Source organism: Leguminivora glycinivorella, chromosome 19 (genome assembly GCF_023078275.1).
Source record: "Leguminivora glycinivorella isolate SPB_JAAS2020 chromosome 19, LegGlyc_1.1, whole genome shotgun sequence".
Classification (NCBI taxonomy): Eukaryota; Metazoa; Arthropoda; class Insecta; order Lepidoptera; family Tortricidae; genus Leguminivora; species Leguminivora glycinivorella.
Window position 1 is genome coordinate 2673669 of NC_062989.1, and position 22629 is coordinate 2696297.

Consider the following 22629-nt stretch of genomic DNA (forward strand, 5'->3'; position numbering starts at 1 on the left):
TCGTTAAGCAACTCTGTCGGAGGAGACGTGCCTTGTACGAGGCAAGGCTATACGGACTAATGGAAGTGAATTTGTGATGTATGTGTGTGTGTGTGTTAGATGTACCTGCAGTGGTGCCGCCGCCGGGCCAGCCAGAAGTGGTTCCGGCAGTGCTGGCAGCGCGGCGCGGCGCTGTCCGGCAGCCACACCACGCCGCGCGCCTCCTCGCCCACCTCCACCTCGCTCGCGCTGCCGCTGCTGCTCCCGCTCGCGCTCCCGCGTCCGCTGCCGCTGCTAGTCATCTGTAACAAGGATTTTAGAAGGTCAAAGAGGTGTTTCGTAACACTAATACAATAAGATTGCCTCGCGAGGAATTTTGAGGTGATATGCCTCGCCCGAGGCAAAGCGACTGGCCAAGCGTCTTGCATCACAGATTTGGACCGAGAGATTTTGATGTTATATAACCATCAGACCTAAGTAGTCACTAAGCCTCTGATGCACCGCTTAAGATAATAACATTCTACTAACTAGAAATAGTAACAATAGGGTGTTTCTAGCAGTTTCGATGGGTAGTCATGTGTAGTAGGCCTTTGATGAATGAAACGAGTATTCTAAGAAACAACTAATTTCAGCGGTACCAGGGATGTTTTAGGAACCATCAGGCCAGAGTAGTCACTACGTCTCTGGAGCACCGTTTAAAAAAGATTACAAAATACGACAAATAAAATGGACTTCTAACAGTGTCTAATTATGATGAATGAAACAAGGGATACTCTGCGCGGTACTAGGGCATTACGATCTCGTAGAGGACCAGACAGGCAAGCATGGTCGCGCGATAAATGACAAACATCAGATGCGCGGGGCAGGGCAGTCACTAAGACTCTGGAGCACCGCTTTACAAATGACAAAATATGACTAGCATCAGGTTTTTGGCAGTCTCGATGAGTAAGTATAGGTATCTAACCTAGAGTAGATGAATAAAACCAAGTAACAAAGGGACATCTATACCGCGTCGACAGAGGTATCTACATCTCGCGGTACCAGGACATTATAAACGTGTAGTGAACTGGTCCGTGACCATGTTACAGTATTTGAGCAGAGACCTGCGTGGGGCAGTGCAGTCACCACGACTCTGGAGCACCACTATACAAATTACAAAATATGACTACTCTGATGAATGAAACCATCAAATAACAAAGGGGCATCTAAACCGCACCGACATTAAAATGAAGGGGTATCTATATCTCGCGGTACCAGGGCATTATAAAAATGTAGCGACCTGAAGGTCACTCCATGTTATGTGGCGAATCGCCATGGTATGCGAGCAGAGACCTGCGTGGCGTGGTGTAAAGGGTCCTCCCCTCCCCTCGAGATAGTTTTTTTGGAGCCATCAGACCAAAGTCAACCTCTTTATCAAACAATCTTATATCTTAATCTATATATGCCTACTTGAAAAATAAATATTTCATTTTCAATGACAATATCAATGGGTAATTTGTAGCGCCCGTGTGGTAACGGGTTAAGAATTTCACCACCCCCTTTCTTCCCGTGGGTGTCGTAGAAGGCGACTGTGGGATGGGTTAAATTGTGGCGTAGGCGAGAGGCTGGCAACCTGTCACTGCAATGTCACAGTTTCGTTTTCTTTCAACCCCTTATTTGCCAAGAGTGGCACTGAAACTTGAGTAGTTTCATTTGCTCTGTCTACCCCTTCATGGGATACAGGGGTGATTGTATGTATGTATGTAATTTGTAGCGAATGTATTTCGATGAATGAAACTAGAAGGGGTATCTACGCGGCACGGTACCAGGGCATTATAAACGTGTAGTGACCTGGAGCGTGGCCGTGTTAGAGTATGTGAGCAGAGACCTGCGTGGGGCTGGGCGCGGAGGGCGAGGGCCGCGCGGGCGCGGCGGGCGGCGGGGAGGCGCGCCGCAGGGCTTGCCGCGCCGACCGGAGTTGCCCGGTTAGCTCTTCTACCACTTTCTGCAACAAACATACGAATACGTTTAATATGTTGGTCCGCTCGAGACTGGTTCATAGGAGACGATCGTAGCATCCGAAGTTTAAGGATACCTTTCCACAAAGCATTTTTTTTTTTCAAATACGTTACACAGTATGACAGTAAAAACCAAAGCACTGAGTAACTAAAATACATATAAGCATAAGAAATAAACACATCAAAGTGAGAAAAGATCAACACATCACAAATTATCTAGATTTAGGTGACAACGTAACGTCGAGCATAGCGCTACTAGTGGGAACGGGTTCGACTAAGCTGATTAGTGGATATCAGACGCATCCATAGCAACGTAGCGTAACATCTCTGGTGGAAAGGCATCCTAAGGTTGCTGTTTTGCTCTATCATTCATATTATTCATAACAAATGGTCTTTGACGGTACGAGAGATAAAATATTGTTTTAATGCTGAAAGAATATTGCGTATTTGATCTGACTATAGACAGAAAAAAAACCGGCCAAGAGCGTGTCGGGCCACGCTCAGTGTAGGGTTCCGTAGTTTTCCGTATTTCTCTCAAAAACTACTGAACCTATCAAGTTCAAAACAATTTTCCTAGAAAGTCTTTATAAAGTTCTACTTTTGTGATTTTTTTTCATATTTTTTAAACATATGGTTCAAAAGTTAGAGGGGGGGGGACGCACTTTTTTTTCCTTTAGGAGCGATTATTTCCGAAAATATTAATATTATCAAAAAACGATCTTAGTAAACCCTTATTCATTTTTAAATACCTATCCAACAATATATCACATGTTGGGGTTGGAATGAAAAAAAAATATCAGCCTCCACTTTACATGTAGGGGGGGTACCCTAATAAAACTTTTTTTTCCATTTTTTATTTTTGCACTTTGTTGGCGTGATTGATATACATATTGGTACCAAATTTCAGCTTTCTAGTGCTAACGGTTACTGAGATTATCCGCGGACGGACGGACGGACGGACGGACGGACGGACGGACGGACGGACAGACAGACATGGCGAAACTATAAGGGTTCCTAGTTGACTACGGAACCCTAAAAATCATAAGAGTAATGGCGAAACAGTTCCCATATAACCATAATCGGTCGCCGTTCCTACGCAAATCTTCCTATTTTGTGTACACACAGGTCTTCGGGTCTCAATGTTTAGTCGCAGTACGGTCGACGTTTAGTCGCGGCGACCCAAATGGGGACGATTGGTAACAGGCACAAATGGTCACAGAAGTGACAGTACGTGTGCACTACGCGTGCACACATTGTTACCGTTTGGCGACTACTTTCCCAAAATCATTCGTTCATTTCATTCTTTTCAAATGGCGACTGTCAGAGACGTCAAAGTAAAAAAGAAATAAAACCATTTGACATTAAAATGTAATGGCGTAAGAATTTGTTAAAGATAAATAATGTTTGCATTTGTAATATAATGTGGGCTAATTACCATGGCCAATTAAATTGCTCGAGTGATTTCATAAAATAAGTCTAAATTTATCAACGCGCCATCAATTTACCTCAGTTTAACCAGTAATAATATTATTGACTACTCGGTGTTTGCGTGTTATGTATATTGATTGGTGAAGTTTTAGTGCTCCGGTGCATATACTATACTGAAATATTAAAAATAATGCCTAGAAAACCAATAAAGTTGTTAAAATATGGATTAAGACGGTAATATTCCATGTAAAAAACAGTCGCCAAACGGTCACCAAACGGTCGACAAACGGTCGCAAAATGGTCGCAGCGTACACGCGTGACCGAAAGCTATTTTCAAAATGGCTTAATTCTTGCATTAATTTTTTCCAGGTATCCTCAAACTTTATAAACAATTAAATATGCCGTCGTACTCAGTTGCCCTCACTAAAGAAGATAAAAAAAAATGTAACGTGCGTACCGAGCTGCTGGGTTGTAAAGGATCGGGGATCATATTATTATGGTCTTCTATAGAGCAACTAGTATTTTGCGGCATTTCACAATTGACACTTGTTGAAGTAGTCGTCAATAATATTACTATCAACATTAATTTCAGCGATCTGTACTTCTTTTGTCAAGATTTTTGTATAGATAAGTGTCTACAAATTTGTAATGTTAAAGAGACATAAATAAAACGTAGTAGAGTAAATAATGTGTTTTTTTTTGTAACCCAAACAAAATACTTGTAGATACGAGTGCGGAAAAGAGGAAAATCGATACGAGTAGCGATAAATTAATACACGAACGAAGGGAGTGTTTTAAATCGACACGAGTTGTGAATGTCCTTTTCGCACGTGTATCGTATGACGATTTTCAGTACCTAAATCTGAGCTAAGAGTTTCGGCCAGACAAGAAATGAATCATTGCTTGATTTGCTCGCACTACTGCGTGTAAAAAGCAGCATCTGTACTGAAAAAAACTATCATTGCGCAACAGAAATTCTATTAATATCACAGTAAATACTCTATTTCATTTGATTCCTACTTTTATTGTGTAAAGCAACACTGCACTTCATTTTTATCAATAAGAATTAAAAATTATATATTTAATACATTAAGTAACTATAAAGTGCTTATCTATTTGTATTATCATTCTGCACTTTTCTTAACTTTCCCACATTTCTATAAAATGTCGAAGAGTGCTTAAATGGTCGTCGTCGTTTATTATTATTTAATTCGCTCATATTTAAATGATTCAAAGCAACCAGTCCACAACTTCACAAGAAAGTTTGAGAAACCTTCGTATTTCAGATTGTCATTTGCGGTTACAGTAGTTTAGGAGCAGTTCGGTAATCAGACCTACACATGTGTGTACAAATTCTGTCAATGTCACTGTCAGAAACCGTTCTGACAGTGACAATGACAGCCACAAATTCGTCCACATGTTGTTACCGTTATGTGTGCAAACGTCGACTAATAAAGTGTCGTTAAAAGTCATTCTGACAGTGACATTGACAGCCACAAATTCGTACACATTTTGTTACCGTAACGAGTGCACACGACGACTACATTTTGTTATTGTAACAATACGGTCGCATTGTTTGCACGACGTTACCACGCGTTATGTCACATTTGACAGTTAGTTACTGATTTGAAGATTTTGCGACTGAAATGGTTGTATGGGTTTAATATTGTCTAGTGCAAAGATTGTACCGTGGGACTAAGTCAATCTGTGTAGAAATGACATATTTATTTAAGTTTAAAGGAAAAAAACTTTTTGACACACAGAAATTGAGTACTAACCTTTTGATACAATATGATCTGGTGCAACCGCGCCTGCAGCGGGTCAGAAACGGGCGGTAACCCATCAAGCGGGTCAGCCGCGTGTGCCGCTAACGCACCGCACACGCAACGCACGCGCGACGCACCCAGCTCCCCGCCGCATACGCCGCACCAGCATTCGGAGCTGGTTCCCGACTCGCCTGAGGTTTCAATACCACCTGGAAGGGGAGACAAGTTTAGTGTAAAGCTTCTTTATACCTCATTTACATTCAGCCCCTCCCACTGTCGTTGACAGTAATAATTCCCTAAATACTGCTGCAGCAGGATCGAGAGCAGTGTGTGTTTACATACTGCTCTGCCGCTCACTTCGCTTCAAAGTTTCAGAAATAGCGGACGTGGATGTAATTACAGTGGCCGCACTGTATCTATTTGGGTGAATCATCTTTTCTTTGCCAGCAAAATTACGCATACTTCGACTATATGTGGTCAGAAAATTTAATTTGTATTTAGTGTAATTAGTTTATACTTATTATATTAAAAACAGATATACAAGCTATGCAATACATCATGTTTTTATAGGATTTGCTATTTTATTACTTCCCCATACTCGTACCCATTGCCTAGTTTCTAAGTGTATGTATGTACTTTCGTTTATTTTTTTTTTCTGTTCTGTAAATGTAAATGTAGTATTAAGTTATTAAGTTGTTCTTAGTTGTGGCAATAAATATTATTTTTTTTTATTTTTTTTTACTTTATTTCGAGCAGTGACCCAGTGGACATAGCTGTCCCTCACTTTTGTATGAAAAAAGTGTCTCTTCCACTGGGTCACATATAGATTTAATTGTAAATGTTTTTTTTTTAATTATTCCCTTAATTTAAAATAAAAATAAGGATCTTTATTCACGATGGCCAGGTTAAAACTCACAAAAGTAGAGTTAATAATAAGTATGGGCAATTTTTGCAAAAAGCAAGAAAACGTTGATTCACCCATTTGCGATTCGAAATTATGAAAGATATTTAAAAAGTTATCGAGTACAAAAAAATAAAGTTCCATCGCAACAGATCGAACTCTGTAAGTTCACTTAGTTATCTCCTCCAGGCGTTAGACGAATACTGAACGACGGAGCAAATTGTAAACACGCACTGCCGCTCGTGCCGCTTTTAACTTCCGGTCCCTTAACTTCCGCAAAAAAACCGTTATTTAGGGGAGCGCCGGGCAGCGCGAGGGGCAATGGCAGTGGCATGAGAAGTATCGCGTTTACACACTCGTCCTGCCCACTACTCTGCCCACTTCCCTGCGCACTTCGGCTGAATGTAAAGTATTAGGGTTATACATTGAAGAGTGCCTCGGCAAGGAGACAATCGCTTGCCACTGTTCTTGCATCTCTCTATCACTCTTCCATATTAGTGCGACAGTGACTGTTGCGTTTCGACCACAAAGGGAGCGTCAAGCGATTGAGACGTTGTCTAGGCACGTTACGGATAAACAATTGATAATTTTTAGTATTAAAGGGAAATGTTAATGGTACTTTTATGGATTATGTATATTTCTTAAGGTTATTGTCAGCCAGTATATGTCAGCAAAGCTCAAATAACGCCCATCATTTTGTACACCCTTGTTCTGTACAACAGAGACGTTCTATCAACGATTAAATTAAATATGACCAAATGCCAAAGCGACGCAATTGTCTTCAATAGTCCTCATGTGACCAATGTTAACATGCCTTGGCTTAAAGAAACTGATGCGCTGCCTCGGCAGAGACACATTTACATTACACATCTACGTTAGCTTTTTGCCGCGCGAGTTCTGCCTCTGAAGAGGCACATCTACATTGGTCGGTTTCACGCTCGCCTAATGAATGATACAACTGAATTATTAATGGTTTCAAAATAACGGGTGTCTTTGAGCTTTGTTTGCATAAATATTTCTTAGCATGTTAGGTTAATTGAAACACCATAAAACCAGGCTCAAAGTGACCAAAGAGAACATAAATATGGCATCGAGCCTATGCGATGCTTGATTATTGTATCCCTACATTTTCAGACCGTCTAAAATCCAAAATACATATAAACTTGTCTAGATTTAGATTTTTCAAAGCGATTTAAACGGGCCGCGTGCACGTAATAAGCATAATATTCACCATTCATTTCAATACCGCAAGGTGAGCGCACATACTTGGAATATTTGGAAAAAAAAAGCGATAACTAACTACGAGTATAAGGCTAAGATTAGACGCGAGCGGCGCGCGTCGTGGCCAGCGACAAATCAAGGATATTAAAATGGTTCGTGTCATCCACCTTTCTTCCAAATCGCTTACGATACGATAGAAGTGTGCAAGCTTTTAGCAGAATGTTAGTTCTGTATATGCAACACACAGACAGATCACATAGAGTCAATACCAAGCTGAGTTACCAAGGATTTTGACAGTACCGCCACGATTTAACATTTGCGCAGGCGGCACTAACAAAATCGTTGCCTTATAAACTTATCTTGGACAATAAATTAATAATGGATGTGTATATAACTACTACACTGTTAAACGTTGCAGACTTATGCTAAATTGCAGTGGATCAAACGCATGAATGTCCTTGATTTGCTGATGCTTACCGCGCCGCGCGCCACTTGCATCCAGTCCGTATCCTAAATGCAATCACTGACGACCAGACCGCTGGCAACTTTCTTCTAACTAGGCGGGTCCACACAGAACAAGACACGACGAACGAGGCAAAGTTCGCGCGGCAAACATTTTTTTTATACCACGTCGGTGTACGGTCAAACAGGTATACGGTCCGCCTGATGGAAAGCGGTCACCGTAACCTATGGACGCCTGCAACTCGAGGGGTGTCACATGCGCGTTGCCGACCCATTAGCCGTGCTAAGACACCGGTCTGTGTGGACGGGCCATCGCCGGCGGACAAATCGTCAACGGTCGTCGGACAGTCGGCGTGTGCGGGGTGTGGTACTGACTGGTGGAGCAGTGCGGGCAGCGGCGGCGCGGGGAGGCGGGGCACAGCGTGAGCTGGCTGCCGCGCGCGCGCCGCGGCGGCGAGCCCGAGCTCGACGACGTGCTGCCCGGCCCGGGACCGCGCCCGCTCCCGCTCCCGCTCCCGCTCCCTGCGGGCACCGACCAGGTCAGCTCTTACGTATTATGGGAGCCTGGTATCTACTCTAACTAAGTTTCACGTAACGTACTTCTGTCTAAGCTACGCTCCTAGTAGTAGCTACTGATTAAACCTTTCCGGTATGCGGCGAATATGCATCATAGAAGCAAAACGGTCTTCTACGATGTATATTCATATTTTTTGATTTTTTTTGTTTTAAACTAGGACATTATCTCTTTGCCCGAGATACAGGATTTTTCTTCCTAGTTCGGGCGCACGTAACACTGCACGTAAGATAAGGAAACGCATAAATGTAATATTAGCAATAAGGTTTTTCAATAAATTATTCTTATTTTTATTCTTATTTATTGTTTTTTTTTTTTTTGCTGAATAAATTAAAGTTGATATATGCAGAGTGTACCTACACCTACAAAATGTTGTCACCACCCAAAAAAAAATATTGACAGAATATTTCACCGTCTCGATCAGCTCTTACGTATTATGGGAGCCTGGTACTCGACGCGAGACAACTACTACTCACGTGACGTACTTACGGCTAAGCTACGTTCCTAGTAGTAGCTACTAATTAATTAAACTTTCCGGTATGCGGCGAATATATGCATCGTAGAAGCAAAACGGTATTTTTTTTGCTGAATAGATTAAAGTCGATAAATGCAGTGTACTTTCACACCTACAAAATTTTGTCTAAACTTGATACTAGGGCAATTCTAGACAAACGATTAGTATTATATATGCGCGTACAAGCTTTTATAATCACGTAATATAGGAATGTAGTAAAATCTAACGTGTGTTAAGGTGGCTCGCTTTCCATACAAAAAACATCTACCATTTATTTAGTCACCGCACACTACAACTAAATAAAAATATGCGCATACATCTACTATACATTATCCGTCGTCGCGGTAGTAAATGAAATACATTGTTTCATACAGAAATCATAGACAAATCCATGTGAATTTTTTATTAATTTTACGTAAATGTGCGTGCCAAATTTTGTGTACAGACACAGAGCCGTCATATTTCGCGCATTTTTAATTGACATTGTCATCAGTGACACTTGGCTCTTGACAAGTAATTATTAAAGATATTGGTTTAGTTAACTCAAGCAGACTCAGAAATAATGACGCATTTTGTCAATAAAGATACATATCGTATATTTCGGCACTGCTAATGTAAATCGAAATGGCGTCTTGGTCAAATGCCCCGATTATGAAGCAGGTGATTCTGAGTTCCATCCCGCAGTTATTTTTAATCATTTGAACTTTTTTTGGATTTTTTTTTATATATTTTTTAAATGAAATATTTGACTATTACTATATTGCTTTCCTATTTTTTATTTTCATACAAAAATACAATACAATCCTTTATTATGCCTTTGTTGATAAAATAAAATATTACACGTCTGGTATAATACATTATACATAGGTCATAGTGTGGGCATAGTATTAGTAAAGTATTGCATTTACTGAGCTGGTTGACCTATGTTATTGTTGTGTGAATGTTTTTCTTCAACAACTAAATGGTTATATACAAGAATATGGGTAGCTTTTGCACATTGTAATTTTTCCTCAGTCACCCGTTGACCACGAACGCTGTAAAAGTGTTCGAAACATCGGGATGAATTTTAAACTCATTATACGCGATTTAATCCGTTTTCATAGTTTTTATTTCATGAGTAACTATCGCGGTAACTGAAGACAATATTAACTAAATGGTTACAAATAATAATTATCATCAAATTATCATCAATTATAATCTGGTCCAGGCAGGCAATTATGGTCACGCGATAAATGATAAAACATCTGGCCGTCCCTATAATCGCACTTACTAATAGTGCGACAGGGACGGCCTGATATTTTATCGTCTATCGCGCGACCATGCTTCCCGTGCTGTACTAGCTTTAGCCCGCGGCTTCGCTTGCGTTAGAAAGAGACAAAAGTAGCATATGTCACTATCTCCATCCCTTCAACTATCTCCACTTAAAAAACATGTCAATCCGTCGCTCCGTTTGGCCGTGAAAGACGGACAAACAAACAAACACACATTATCTTTGGTGAAACAACGAATTCTTCCACTTCAGATTATAGAGTAACCAGCTTTTCCCATTTATAATAAACTAGCTTTTGACCGCGGCTTCGCTCGCGTAAGAAAGAGACAAAAAGTAGCCTATGTCACTCTCCATCCCTTCAACTAAATCCCCTTAAATAATCACGTTAATTCGTCGCTCCGGTTTTGCCGTGAAAGACGGACAAACAAACAGACACACACCCTTTCCCATTTGTAATATTAGTATGGATTTGACATTATTATTTATATTTAAATAATTATATATGTATAGCCCAATTTCGTCGGTAACAGCGTGTTATGTAATGGCGTCGTTGGGGAACAATCGTCTGTCACGCCGTGAAGGTGCGTTCGATTCCCAGGATTCTATAAACTTTTTGTATTTTTTTGGATATAAATTTCGTTTTTTTTATTGACCGAGCAAGAATGGAGAGCCGAAGGTATCAATTTTATCTTAGAGAACATATTGATTTTTTTATTGTCATTTTGATTTTCTATTTATTAAGTTGAGATATAAAACACAACTTTTAATACCCTCGCTAAATATAATATTTTATCGAAATCACTCCTTAGATAAAAAAAGTCCACTTGAGTTTTTAAAACATTACCTTACTCAGTTAACTATTGCATTTTCATTTACTAATTTAAGATTTCAAAAGCGATTTGAATACCCTTGCTCCATGCAAAATAAACAATTAGAAAAAAAAATCATTCGGATCGTAGTTTAGAAACTAAAATTTATCTATACTTTTTGGAATTTTTTAAAATATCAGATTAGGATAATTATGTTAGAAATTCTGAGTTCGACGAACCCAAAAATTATTACCATGTAAGATAATAGGTTTTTAATCTTTTTTGTGGAAAACGCTCAGTAACTACTGTACGAGTACATATACATTTATGTATAATAATAAAACAAAAAATAGTGTCACATAGTGTTGTGTTCCTGCCGGTGAGTAAGGCTGCCAGAGCTCAACGAGGGTGCGGGGTGCTGACGACGGGAAGACTTACGGAACTAATTTGTTCCGTCTATTGTCCTTTGAGTCGTCGGCAACCCAAACCCTCCTTTGAACTTGTACACTCCTTTTTGCTGTGCATACGCAGCAAAGGGGAGTGTACAAGTTTCTAATGGGGCGGCAACGCGCATACGACACTCTTCGAGTTGCAGGCGTCCATAGGTTACGGTGACCGCTTTCCATCAGGCGGACCGTATGCTTGTTTGCCACCGACGTAGTATTAAAAAAAAAAAGAGAAAAAGTCCTGGATTCGAACCCAGTACTTCCATGCAAATCATGCGATGGCACGTATTTACCGCAAGGCTATTTAAACAAGCTGTCGCCGCGTGAAATTATCGACTAGAAGGAATACAAAAACACTGTTTGTATGTGTGAGTGGTACTTAAAAATAGTGTAAAATAGTAAATTTATTTACATTAAGGGGATTAACGTTACAATGAGAAGTTGAATGTTTGTTGTAATACGTCAATTTTAATATTAAATGTTCGCGAAGCATAATTGAAAGTATATAAATGCCTGTACGACTCCACAAAAAAAATAAGACTGGTAATTTGCAGATTAACGCCATCTAACGCAGCCTGAGCTTCGGGTAACCTAGGCGAGCCACCTTAAATGTTTAATTCCGAAACGATTGTAAACGCGCATAAATAAACGTTAGTCAGAAACCTCCAATCTTCCACCATATTTGCATTAAATTCGTTACATGCGTCAGAATTTTTTATTGTAAATTAATTAGTTATTAAAAAATCTGAAATTAATTAAAGAGCTCCACCACCAGTCTACTTTTGTTATATGTAGATTACATGTACTATCACCTGCAAAAGTGGATGGCGAATTTATCAATGAATTCATTAATAATTTCTCCATGCACTTTTGCAGCTGATAGTACATTCAATATAGCTTACTTCCAACCTAAGTAATCTACTCTAATAATCATAGTAGTAAAAAAATATATCTCCAAAAAACTAAAATTCAAAACACATTATAGAGATAAAGCTTCAGAAACTCACCATTCAAATCAATCTCCAAAAACTTTGGCTCAATCTCATCCACTCCATTAATTCCGTTGCTCACACCATTCTGCGGCAAATGATTCATCAGCTCCTCAGTCGGTGACCGCTCGTGGTCCCCGTCGCTAGTGACCAGGTCGCGAGTGACCGGGGACAGCTCGTGCGTGACCGGGGACAGCTCGTGAGTGACCGGGGACCGCTCGTGTGGCTCGGGGAGGTCGAAACCGGTGGATGACTGGTTGGAGGACTCTGAGATTGATCGCCACGTGATGCTTATGTGTCGCGTTCGGCTGCCGTTTTGTGGGCCCTGTTGGGAAAATAAAACGATTAGGTAATGTATTTGGACTATTTGGTAAAAACAATGAACTAAATTACTGAAAAATATAAGACTTAATACAATCTAGTGGTACCCCGAACGCAACAGACTTCACAGAGCATTTAAAGGAACCTAACTCTAACAAATTGCTGTGCCCCTAACACTTTTATTTATGAACTACCTACGACAGTGGCGCATTATGCACCTCCAGATTATTAAAGTTCACGCAGCTAATTTTGTGCACACAGCGTCAATGACTAGACAAATCCAGAAATTATCGTAATATCCTGATTTACTTGGCTTGTCTTGACGCGCAAAATTAACAATATAACCTCACCTCAGGCATCCTTCCCTTATCGAACGCCCTGAAAAACAAGCCTGTATCCTTCAGCGTGCCTTCAGGCGTCACCTCCACCTCTACCGCTAGCCTGACCGGTGCATCATGGTCTATAACTCGGTCGACGTTGCCTGTGGGATCGTTGTCGACCAACTGTTCTTCAAAGGGGAACTACAGACAATCACTTATAATTTACTAACCTCAGACAAGCTTCGTTCATCGAACGCCTTGACAAACACAGCGGTATTCTCTGGAGTGCCTTCAGGCGACACCTCGACCTCTATAGCGGGCCTGACCGGTTCATCGTGGTCGATGACCTGGTCGATATCGGTAGGATCGTGGTCGGAGTCTATTATACTAACCTCAGACAAGCCTCGCTCATCAAACGCCCTCACAAACACAGCGGTGTCCTCTGGAGTGCCTTCAGGTGACACTTCGACCTCTATAGCGGGTCTGACCGGTTCATCGTGGTCGATAACCCGGTCGATGTCGGCGGGCTCGTGGTCGGAGTCGACGGCGCCGCCGAGCTCGCGCTCCAGCGAGGAGGAGCCGCTGGCGAGGTCGCGCGGCAGGCGAGGGGTCTCGAAGTGATCCGGGTGCAGGCCGTCCACCTGTGGACAAATGTCATTCATAGTTTACGGATGTAATCCCGTTAATATAGTCGCCGATCACAATATATCATGGCTAGCTACGCACTACACGGCTAGCCGCACAGCGGGTAGGAATGAATGAGCCGCAAACATTGTACGCACTGTGCGGCCGGCCGCAACCGCACTAGCTAGCCGCTTAGTGCGTGGCGCCTCTAAGAGCACTGCTCTTTGCAGTTTTGCGTAATTAATATCCCCTCTTGCGAAAAACCCAAACCATTATTTTTAACTTCACCGATATCCTGCTCGAGTTCTAATACTTTGTCCCACGACCAATAGAAGCCACAAGTATCAAACAAAAAATAGCAAGTGAAGTTTAGGCATTTTGGTGGGTTGCCTTGCAAGGAAAGCAAATTTCGTTTTGTTTGTCCTGTCTATTGCCCAATCACGAATGATTAGAACCTGTTCAGCAACTAGATGATTGATAAAGATATTACCAAAGAGGATCGAGTATTATAGAGAGTTACTGTCGAAGTAAAATGTGTAATCACAGTGCATAGACTGCCATCTCTTGACACAGGCTTGAAACTTTTGAACCTCAGTTTTGACAATTTGGCCCATACTCTTAGCTTGATATGTTTTAAGATGTCAAATATTAATATTAGCGCCATCTAGTTGAGCGTACCCCAAAGGTGTAATGCCATCTAGGCCACCGTACCTTTTTCGGTATGGTGCTGAGGTACGTTTTTTTGTTAGACTTCTGTTTATACGGAGTTATATATGTCTTTGATATTACTAACCTGGTCAGGTCGTTCTGGCTCGAGATCTAGTACAGGCCGCAGCTCGTCCACACAGCTGTCTGTAAGCGCACGAGTTTCTCTCCGCGGGTCGCATTCGGCCGCCATTATGCTTGACAGTTTCCTGTAAAAATAATCAAATCATATTATCAGTCAAGCGGTGTCCGACCCTTTAAAACGGTACGATACTGTTTATTTACCCAGACAACCAAACAATAATTCGTTCAGCAGTAGTAATAGTTTAAAAAAAAAGCATGTAATATCTTTGTCTTTTTGTCTGTATTCTGTTTCCATAATTTTGTTCATGTTACCTGTCATGAATGTTTTTCACCGGATGGTTTGACCGGATGATCAGCGCTGGAAGCCGCCAGCAATATGCTGAGGTCAAACCATTTCGTGGCACCTTCTCGTTTTTGTGTGTTCCTTTTTGTAATATTTTTCTCTTTTGTGTGTGTGCGAATAAAATTAATTCTATTCTATTCTTTTATTAGGTATCCATAATAGATTTTGTCCCAATACCTTTGGGCTATCTCTTCACAGTTTCTCAGCAGAGGTAACCTTTTGCAGGGTTTGATATTATATTCATCTAGCTCTTAAAACGATATTGTAATAAACTCCGATCTAGTCAATATTTTAAATGATTTACTTTGTGTTACATATTAGACTGTCTCATTAAGAATGAGATACCAATTCAATGGACCAAAAATACGTAATAAAAGCAGTACTTTATATTGAGAAAATATAAATAATAGAGTAATTAGTATATTTGTGAAAATTATGAACTTACATGACATCAGGTGCTATGCTGGGGTCACTACACCGTCGTTGTGTTGTCCTTTTCTCTCCCTCGCTTAGAAGATTATCACAAGATCTCGTTTTGGTCATTAAACCTGAAAATAAAACAAGTACATAGTCAGAAATAAGAGCCTATAAAATTCTTGAAGGTTTGACTATTTGAAATTTTCCAGGGGGCTTTATAAATATGGGAGATAGTTTTGGTTTAGGCTTGATATAGACGGCGTGCGAACTCGGATGCGATTTTGATGGGTGTGCAAAATTGTATGTAACATCAACAGACCGCAATGTAACTAAAATCGCATGCGAGTTCGCACGTCGTCTAAATCAGTATTATAAACACTAACTTTATTTACAAAACATAGAAACAAAGCAGTTGATGGTTGAATATAATAAATAAGTGAGCTGTTATTTTAAATTTTATCTCCTCTTTGTTAAGCGAAAAAATTACTCGCTACCAGGCGCGCATAAAACAAATGTGGTGTAAAATTTAGTACGAACCGTTGGCAGGCGGATGTGGAGGTAACACGGCTTCTGGTTCAGGTTGGTCGTCGTCCGGTTCTTCACGCTCTCCGCAGTACATACCCCACCACAGTTGCATGGAGCGCACACCATATTCTGGCCATAAGACCTGTAAAAAATATAGTTTTATTAATGAGATAGTTTATTCTGAGGCCTACATGATATAACAAGGACAAAACATTTGATGAGACTATTTTAACCACGGGGGTTTGGGACTCCCACTTTCGGCCCTCAATACTCACGAGGCAACTCATTTCAGGTCGACACGATGCGTCAATTAGTCACGAGGCAACTTGTTTTTGAGTCGCAATGCCGCGCACAGTTTTGCCTCGCACAGACACCAAGGCAAACAGAATACATACTACATACCTGTTCAGATCGAGAGTGGTGCGGCGAGTAGAGATGGTTCCTGTACGCCGGCGCGCGGAGTAGCTCCCACACTTGCGCAGTGGTCTCGGGGACGCGTGCTTCGCTTCGCTCGCGGCTCGTGTTGCACAGGAAAGTGCCGAACATGCACGAGTGGACGTGGGTTGCTAGTTTTATCTGTGGACAGAGAATGGTAAAATAAGATAATAGTAAGCACAGTTATATTCCTCAGGCTCTTATTTTGGTGAGATGCCGGGGAACAATTTATGAATCCCATTGTAATTCATTTCTCATTTATTACTCCGATAACTTAAAATGACATACACAGAGCTTAGCAAACGCAACGAAGACGAAATGTGCCTTGCCCGAAATCGCTTGCGAGTTGCGACCGCGTTGCCTCGGACGAGGCAGTTTTCACAGAATAAGTTGCCTCGCAAAGCAATTAAGTGCCTTGCGGGGCAATTCGTTCGCAAAGCGACACAGTTAGGGCCAGTTGCATCAACCACATTTGACAGACACATCATCGTCACGCAGCCAACGTCTATGGAACTTCCCATACAATAAAATTTAACGAACGCTTTAACGGTGACAGACGGTTTGATGCAACCGGCCCTTAGTTTGCTATCGTAAGTGGCAACTTACGTAGCTGTTCAATTGTTCACTATACATTTAGGGCAAGCCTATACTACAAACATTTAACAGAAGACTTCAGAAACAAGTTAACCTCTCAGCTAAAATACAATATCTCACCATATATGCCTCGTTGAACTCGAAGCTGCAAGGGTACTGCCTCGTGAGCTGGTACACAACGTCCAGCCATTGGAGGAAGATTGGTGGCCACTCGTTCGGGTCTTCAGAACCCCTGGTATCCTAATATACTTTTACTCACCAGATATGCTTCGTTGAACTCGAAGCTGCAAGGGTACTGCCTCATGAGCTGGTACACAACGTCCAGCCATTGGAGGAAGATAGGTGACCGTTCGTTTGGGTCTTCGGGACCGAACTGGTGTCCGCACCGGTCGGCGAACTTGTGACCGAAGTCGAGCCATTCGCGTTCGACTAGCACTCGGAAACCCTGCAAAGATAGATTGGCTGTAGAGATAGAACATCATAAGAGAAATAATACTGGAGTTATACTGGGTGTTATAAGGAAAAAACATCATAAAATTAAATGGATAATAGCCCTTATAGGAAGACTAGATAAAGTAAGATATGCACCAAGTCAAAGAAAATGTAGAAAGATTGGCTTTGGATCGACTAAGTTGCAGACAACTTCATCAAGTAGCACCACCAGCTCAGCTCTTAAATATAATGATTTTACACAGAGATGAAGTAGTAGTAGATTCATTTATAGAGAAACTATTGCGGACGACGAATCTAAAAATGACGACATATTTAATATAGCTATGCTATAATCACTACAAAGAAAGAGGGTCTCGGAGGGTCTATCAACTTATCGTCACTACTTTTAAAAAATCTCGTATCTCACGCTGCTTATCAAAATTAAAACGCAGTAAGTCTATATGCATTCCATACATACTTACTACAATTTTCTTTTCATTGACAGACGAAGATAAAAGTTTTTTTAAAAGTAGTGACGTTATTCCGGTGCATGCTTGCCTATGGGTACCAGGGGATCATAACCAGGTAGGAGCTCACCTCCAGCGTGCGATAGTGCACGTCCAGTATGAGCTGCGCGGCGGCCACGATCTGCGGCGTGCGGTCCCAGCCGTCCGAGCAGTGCACCAGCACCGGCCGCCCGGCCAGCACCGCTCGCGCCACCACGCTGGCCGCTCGCGCCACTCCGGAGATGTATTGCAGCCATAGTGTGCGCTCGAGGTTGCTGTGCCAGCTGTAAAAAAACACAAATATTATTAGACATGTCTACAGAGTGATTGTCACGTGAGGCAAACTCTGTTTAGGACGACGTTGACGCACTTAGCAAACGAACGGGTGAGGCACATGTGTGAACTCGAACACCTCGTTTTATGTAAAGAGTGAAAATATAAGGCACAGATTTTGGAAATGAAAAAAAAAAACCCTGTACTTGAAGTTACTAATTGTACCTTCATCATAGTTCGTGAGAAGAGGGGAGCTCTTCCCACCAGCTATGATTGCGAGTTGAAGTACCAGGCTATCATAAACCACGAGGAACTCACTTGGCCTGGTCGCTAGGCTCGGCAGCCAGCGCCCGTAGCTGGAGGAAGGATCTTCGCACATGATGTATGTTTGGCAGGCTCATGAACTGTATGTCTGCGAAAGGGTAGTATTGTTGGCACTCGCAGCCTCCACCGCGAGCTCGGTTCGTGACTGCTGATGCGTAGGATCGGGCGTCTACTATTAGGAGTTTGGTTTGCTACAAAAGAAAAACAATAAGGATTAATTTACATGATAGCTAGAAAATTGAGATATGGAATGTAAAAAATCTCTGATCATTGAGTACATTCTTGGCATAGATTCGTGAAAATGTTCAGTACCATGGATATCAAAAAAAATGCAGTGCACACACGAAATCTAAGAGAGTATAAACCCTGAGCTACCAGGAGAGCATACCTTGTTAGTGTTAGCCGGCTGCACGCCTCTATCAGTGTTACAGGCGGTAACGAAGGCAGCTAGCAACCGCTCGTCTTCAGAGGACCGCCAGCCGAACCAGCCCACTTCAGGTTGCGATGTCCGCGCGATGACAGCGCCATTGCCTTTGTGTCGCCATACAACGGCGGGGACTCGACGCATAGCGCGAAACCTGAGGAGAAAAATCCGTTAGAAGATGATTCTAGAGGTACATTCAAACTCTCGAAAATGTTAAAGATGTATCATGGGCGTGACAATGAGTGAGAGAAAAAATACAACTTAAGATCGTCTACTTCCTAAGTTTCGTTTATCTTACTTACCTCGCGACGGAGTCAAGGTCTTCATCACCAATGGACGCCGGAACGACCAGGAGAGGAGGGTAGGAGGAGCATAGCTTGTAGTCAGCATTGGCAGCCGTTACTCGCCACGCTGCTTTTGTTGTGAACCCCAGTCTTTCAACCTGGAAATAGAGTTGCAATTAATTATCAACAGGCATCTTTTGGGCTAGCTCACTCCATCGTAGGCCACGTCTTTGCCCTTGGCTAGTCTGTGGCCAAGAGTAAGCCCATTTATAATAATAAAGAAATTCTTAACTGACAATGGTACTCTTGATTTTCTGGGTCAACCAGAACCAAACAGTCAGTTTAACAACCGTAAACAAGTCCAGCTAGTGAAATAGCCACGCCGTTTTGTCACCTAAATAGTGTCTTTTAAAGTTTATAAAATGTACATGTATGTTAGGTATTTGTAATATTTCTAGCCTGATTTAAATTTGAAATAAGTGGGCGCCAGATGTTATGGTGCTACCAAAATACGTTGGTAAATAAATGAATTATGTTATGTAAATTACTCGCGCATTAAATCTGAGCATAACATTCCGGTACATTAGTAGAGGAGTGGAATGAGAATTTGTATGGGGGGGTCATAATAATTCCCACAGAACCGAAGTTTGGTTTTTTTAGTTCTTTGTGTGTGTCTTTTTGACATACTAAAAATATAGTAAAATATATTTATGCAAAATGCGTTTTTTCGACCGCCAAAAGTTGTATGAAAAATTACTATGGAAAAAAAATCCTAAAATTTAAAAATCGTCTCTGGTATCAACTTATGGGGAATTAGGCGGCAAATTTTTTTATAGCGTTGATGTTTAGCAAAAATATCAATATTTTTCACTATTTTGGTAAAATAAAAAATGATAAAAATCATAAATTTGATAAAAGAAAGTAATTAAAACATAAATTTCAGCAATGTAATTTTTTTCATATGTCCCACACCATGGTAAATACGGGTACGATCCGCCTGGTGATTAGCAGTTACGGTAGCCTACGGATTTTTCTCCCGCGGATGCGCGTTCGCGCGTTATCCTGCGAGCTAGCTGAGGACTGTTAAGGGTGCCTTTCCACCAGAGATGTGTCATGGATGCTTCTGATATCCACAATCAGCTTAGTCGAACCCGTTCCTACTAGCGCTACGCTTTGTGAACAGTGAACATGATTGGTGGATATCAAACACTATCACGTTGCGCATCTCTAGTGGAAAGGTACCCTAAAGGGCCAGCAACGCGCATGTGGAGGCTCTAGATTGGCCGGCGTCATAGGCTACCGTAACTGCTAATCACCAGGCGGATCGTACCCGTATTTACCATGGTGTGGGACATATGAAAAAAATTACATTGCTGAAATTTATGTTTTAATTACTTCCTTTCATCAAATTTATGATTTTTATCATTTTTTATTTTACCAAAATAGTGAAAAATATTGATATTTTTGCTAAACATTAACGCTATAAAAATTTTTCCGCCTAATTCCCCATAAGTTGATACCAGAGACGATTTTTAAATTTTAGGATTTTTTTTCCATAGTAATTTTTCATACAACTTTTGGCGGTCGAAAAAACGCATTTTGCATAAATATATTTTACTATATTTTTAGTATGTCAAAAAGACACACACAAAGAACTAAAAAAACCAAACTTCGATTCTGTGGTAATTATTATGACCCCCAAGGCTATATCTCCTCTACTACATAGGCACTTGTCCCAAGAACAACGGGTAAGCGATAGGGTATCGATAGAAACGTTTAAAAAATAGTCGCTCCTGTATAAATAAATATTGCATCTATGCGCTTAATTTCTGATAATAATTATTACAGCTTGTAACAGACAACACACACAATCACGCCTGTATCCCATAAAGGGGTAGGCAGAACACATGAAACTACTAAAGCTTCAGTGCCACTCTTGGCAAATAAGGGGTTGAAAGAAAACGAAACTGTGACATTGCAGTGACAGGTTGCCAGCCTCTCGCCTACGCCACAATTTAACCCATATCCCATAGTCGCCTTCTACGATACCCACGGGAAGAAAGGGGGTGGTGAAATTCTTAACCCGTCACCACACAGGTCAGCTTGTAAGAATGCACCTAACATATTTTTTCAAGCACGATAACATTGCTTCTAATCCCCATGATAAAATAACACAGTAGTAACGGCGGCTGAGAAAGTGTACATAGGTGCGGCAGGTTTTTTTAAATATATTCGCAGCTTATTATTATTCAATAAGAGACGTCACCTTTTATATTGCATAATAACAATAAACTATGCAAACTTAATTCTTATCTTTTGTTTACTGACAATGACTGTTTGTTTTCTGGCGCAGTCGGTCGGCGTTACAGGCAGGGTCACTACCCTGCCTGTAACGCCGCGGTCCCAGGTTCGAATCCCGGTAAGGGCATTTATTTGTGTGATGAGCACAGATATTTGTTCCTGAGTCATGGATGTTTTCTATGTATATAAGTATTTATTCATTATATATATCGTTGTCTGAGTACCCACAACACAAGCCTTCTTGAGCTTACCGTGGGCCTCAGTCAATCTGTGTAAGAATGTCCTATAATATTCATTTATTTATTTATTTTAATGACTCAAAGAAAAAGTGTCCATGACATATTTTCAATTTGCATAAGGCGATGCATTTGCATTCGTGACAAATTGCACCAAGATACATTCATATTATATAATCGATACAAGGTCTAAGCAATTTCTGCATATCCTTGAGGCAAAAGGGAGAGGGTATGTACTTTAATTTCATAATTTATTAATAAATTAAAAAAGTAATCGCCTCTCTTGTGTACCAGGGTATTATAAATGGTGAAGAGGCTCACCTCAGGTCCGAACCAGTTCCTGTGCGGGGCGTTAGACGCCCTCATGAGAGCCCTATGGACGGAGGCAGGCGGTTGTTCCTTGGCCCACGCCGCGTAGGCCGCGGCGAAGGTTTCTTGGACTGAGCTCATAGGAGCCAGGGCAGTACTGAGGCGCTGCCACCATTCTAGGCACTTGTCGCCTGTGGTGAATGTACATCTGTAAATAAAACATATATACTGTTAAGTTTATGTTTACATTTTATACACAGATAGGAACATTAGTTTATCTTCATTGCATTCTGTTGCTTGGAAGTTCAATATTATGAAATTCAGCCTAAGAATACATAATATACGTCGGCGTTTTCGTTCAGTATGGAGCAAAATTTATTTTTGCTTGCTTGACTTGCTTATGTATTTAGCTACAAATTAATTCTGATTATTATTGCCGTAATTTAACCACCATTACGTCGGTGGAAAGCGAATCATTTATAACTGACTAACTGACCCTTAAAATAATAGCAACTGGGTAGATACTACTCTTTACAAAAAGAGTGTATTGTGTACAAATAACATAAAAATACAAACTTTAACATTAGTACTCAAATAAACTTAACAATTTAAATTTCCCAACGACATACAAAACGAATGTACATTTAAGTCACGTCCGTTTCAGAATCGGAGAGATCCCCGCATTCTGAATGCATTGTGCGTCGTTGGCGCCCGCTTTAGAGGCAATAAAGGGGAATTCACTTTACGGCGCATTGTGGATGCGTTTGGATTTGTTATTAGCCAGGCCTCGTAAAATGAGCTTTTTAAGAGTCCAGG

The 22629-nt window shown here is 41.1% G+C and overlaps 2 protein-coding genes across 9 annotated transcripts in view; both read right to left on the bottom strand.

Moving 5' to 3' along the window:
- LOC125236310 (gustatory receptor for sugar taste 43a-like) overlaps positions 1 to 22629 on the bottom strand; it is a 235047-nt gene that overhangs the window by 64209 nt on the left and 148209 nt on the right. The window lies entirely within an intron of this gene.
- The window catches only part of LOC125236306 (myotubularin-related protein 4), a 79839-nt gene that overhangs the window by 4232 nt on the left and 52978 nt on the right, over positions 1 to 22629 (bottom strand). For 4 of the 8 annotated variants that reach the window (XM_048143047.1, XM_048143048.1, XM_048143046.1 and 1 more), the window contains 16 exons: positions 21826 to 22021; positions 18986 to 19125; positions 18648 to 18837; positions 18254 to 18450; positions 17754 to 17946; positions 16984 to 17169; positions 16098 to 16271; positions 15708 to 15837; positions 15199 to 15301; positions 14415 to 14535; positions 13390 to 13638; positions 12375 to 12681; positions 8130 to 8276; positions 5183 to 5379; positions 1847 to 1963; positions 106 to 281 (listed from right to left, as the gene is read on the bottom strand). In XM_048143047.1, the coding sequence (XP_047999004.1) occupies positions 106 to 281; positions 1847 to 1963; positions 5183 to 5379; positions 8130 to 8276; positions 12375 to 12681; positions 13390 to 13638; positions 14415 to 14535; positions 15199 to 15301; positions 15708 to 15837; positions 16098 to 16271; positions 16984 to 17169; positions 17754 to 17946; positions 18254 to 18450; positions 18648 to 18837; positions 18986 to 19125; positions 21826 to 22021 (2823 nt within the window). Of the gene's footprint in view, positions 1 to 105; positions 282 to 1809; positions 1964 to 5182; positions 5380 to 8129; positions 8277 to 12374; positions 12682 to 13389; positions 13639 to 14414; positions 14536 to 15198; positions 15302 to 15707; positions 15838 to 16097; positions 16272 to 16983; positions 17170 to 17753; positions 17947 to 18253; positions 18451 to 18647; positions 18838 to 18985; positions 19126 to 21825; positions 22022 to 22629 lie in introns of those variants that run through there. The other 4 variants (XM_048143050.1, XM_048143049.1, XM_048143055.1 and 1 more) reach the window with 4 other exon arrangements.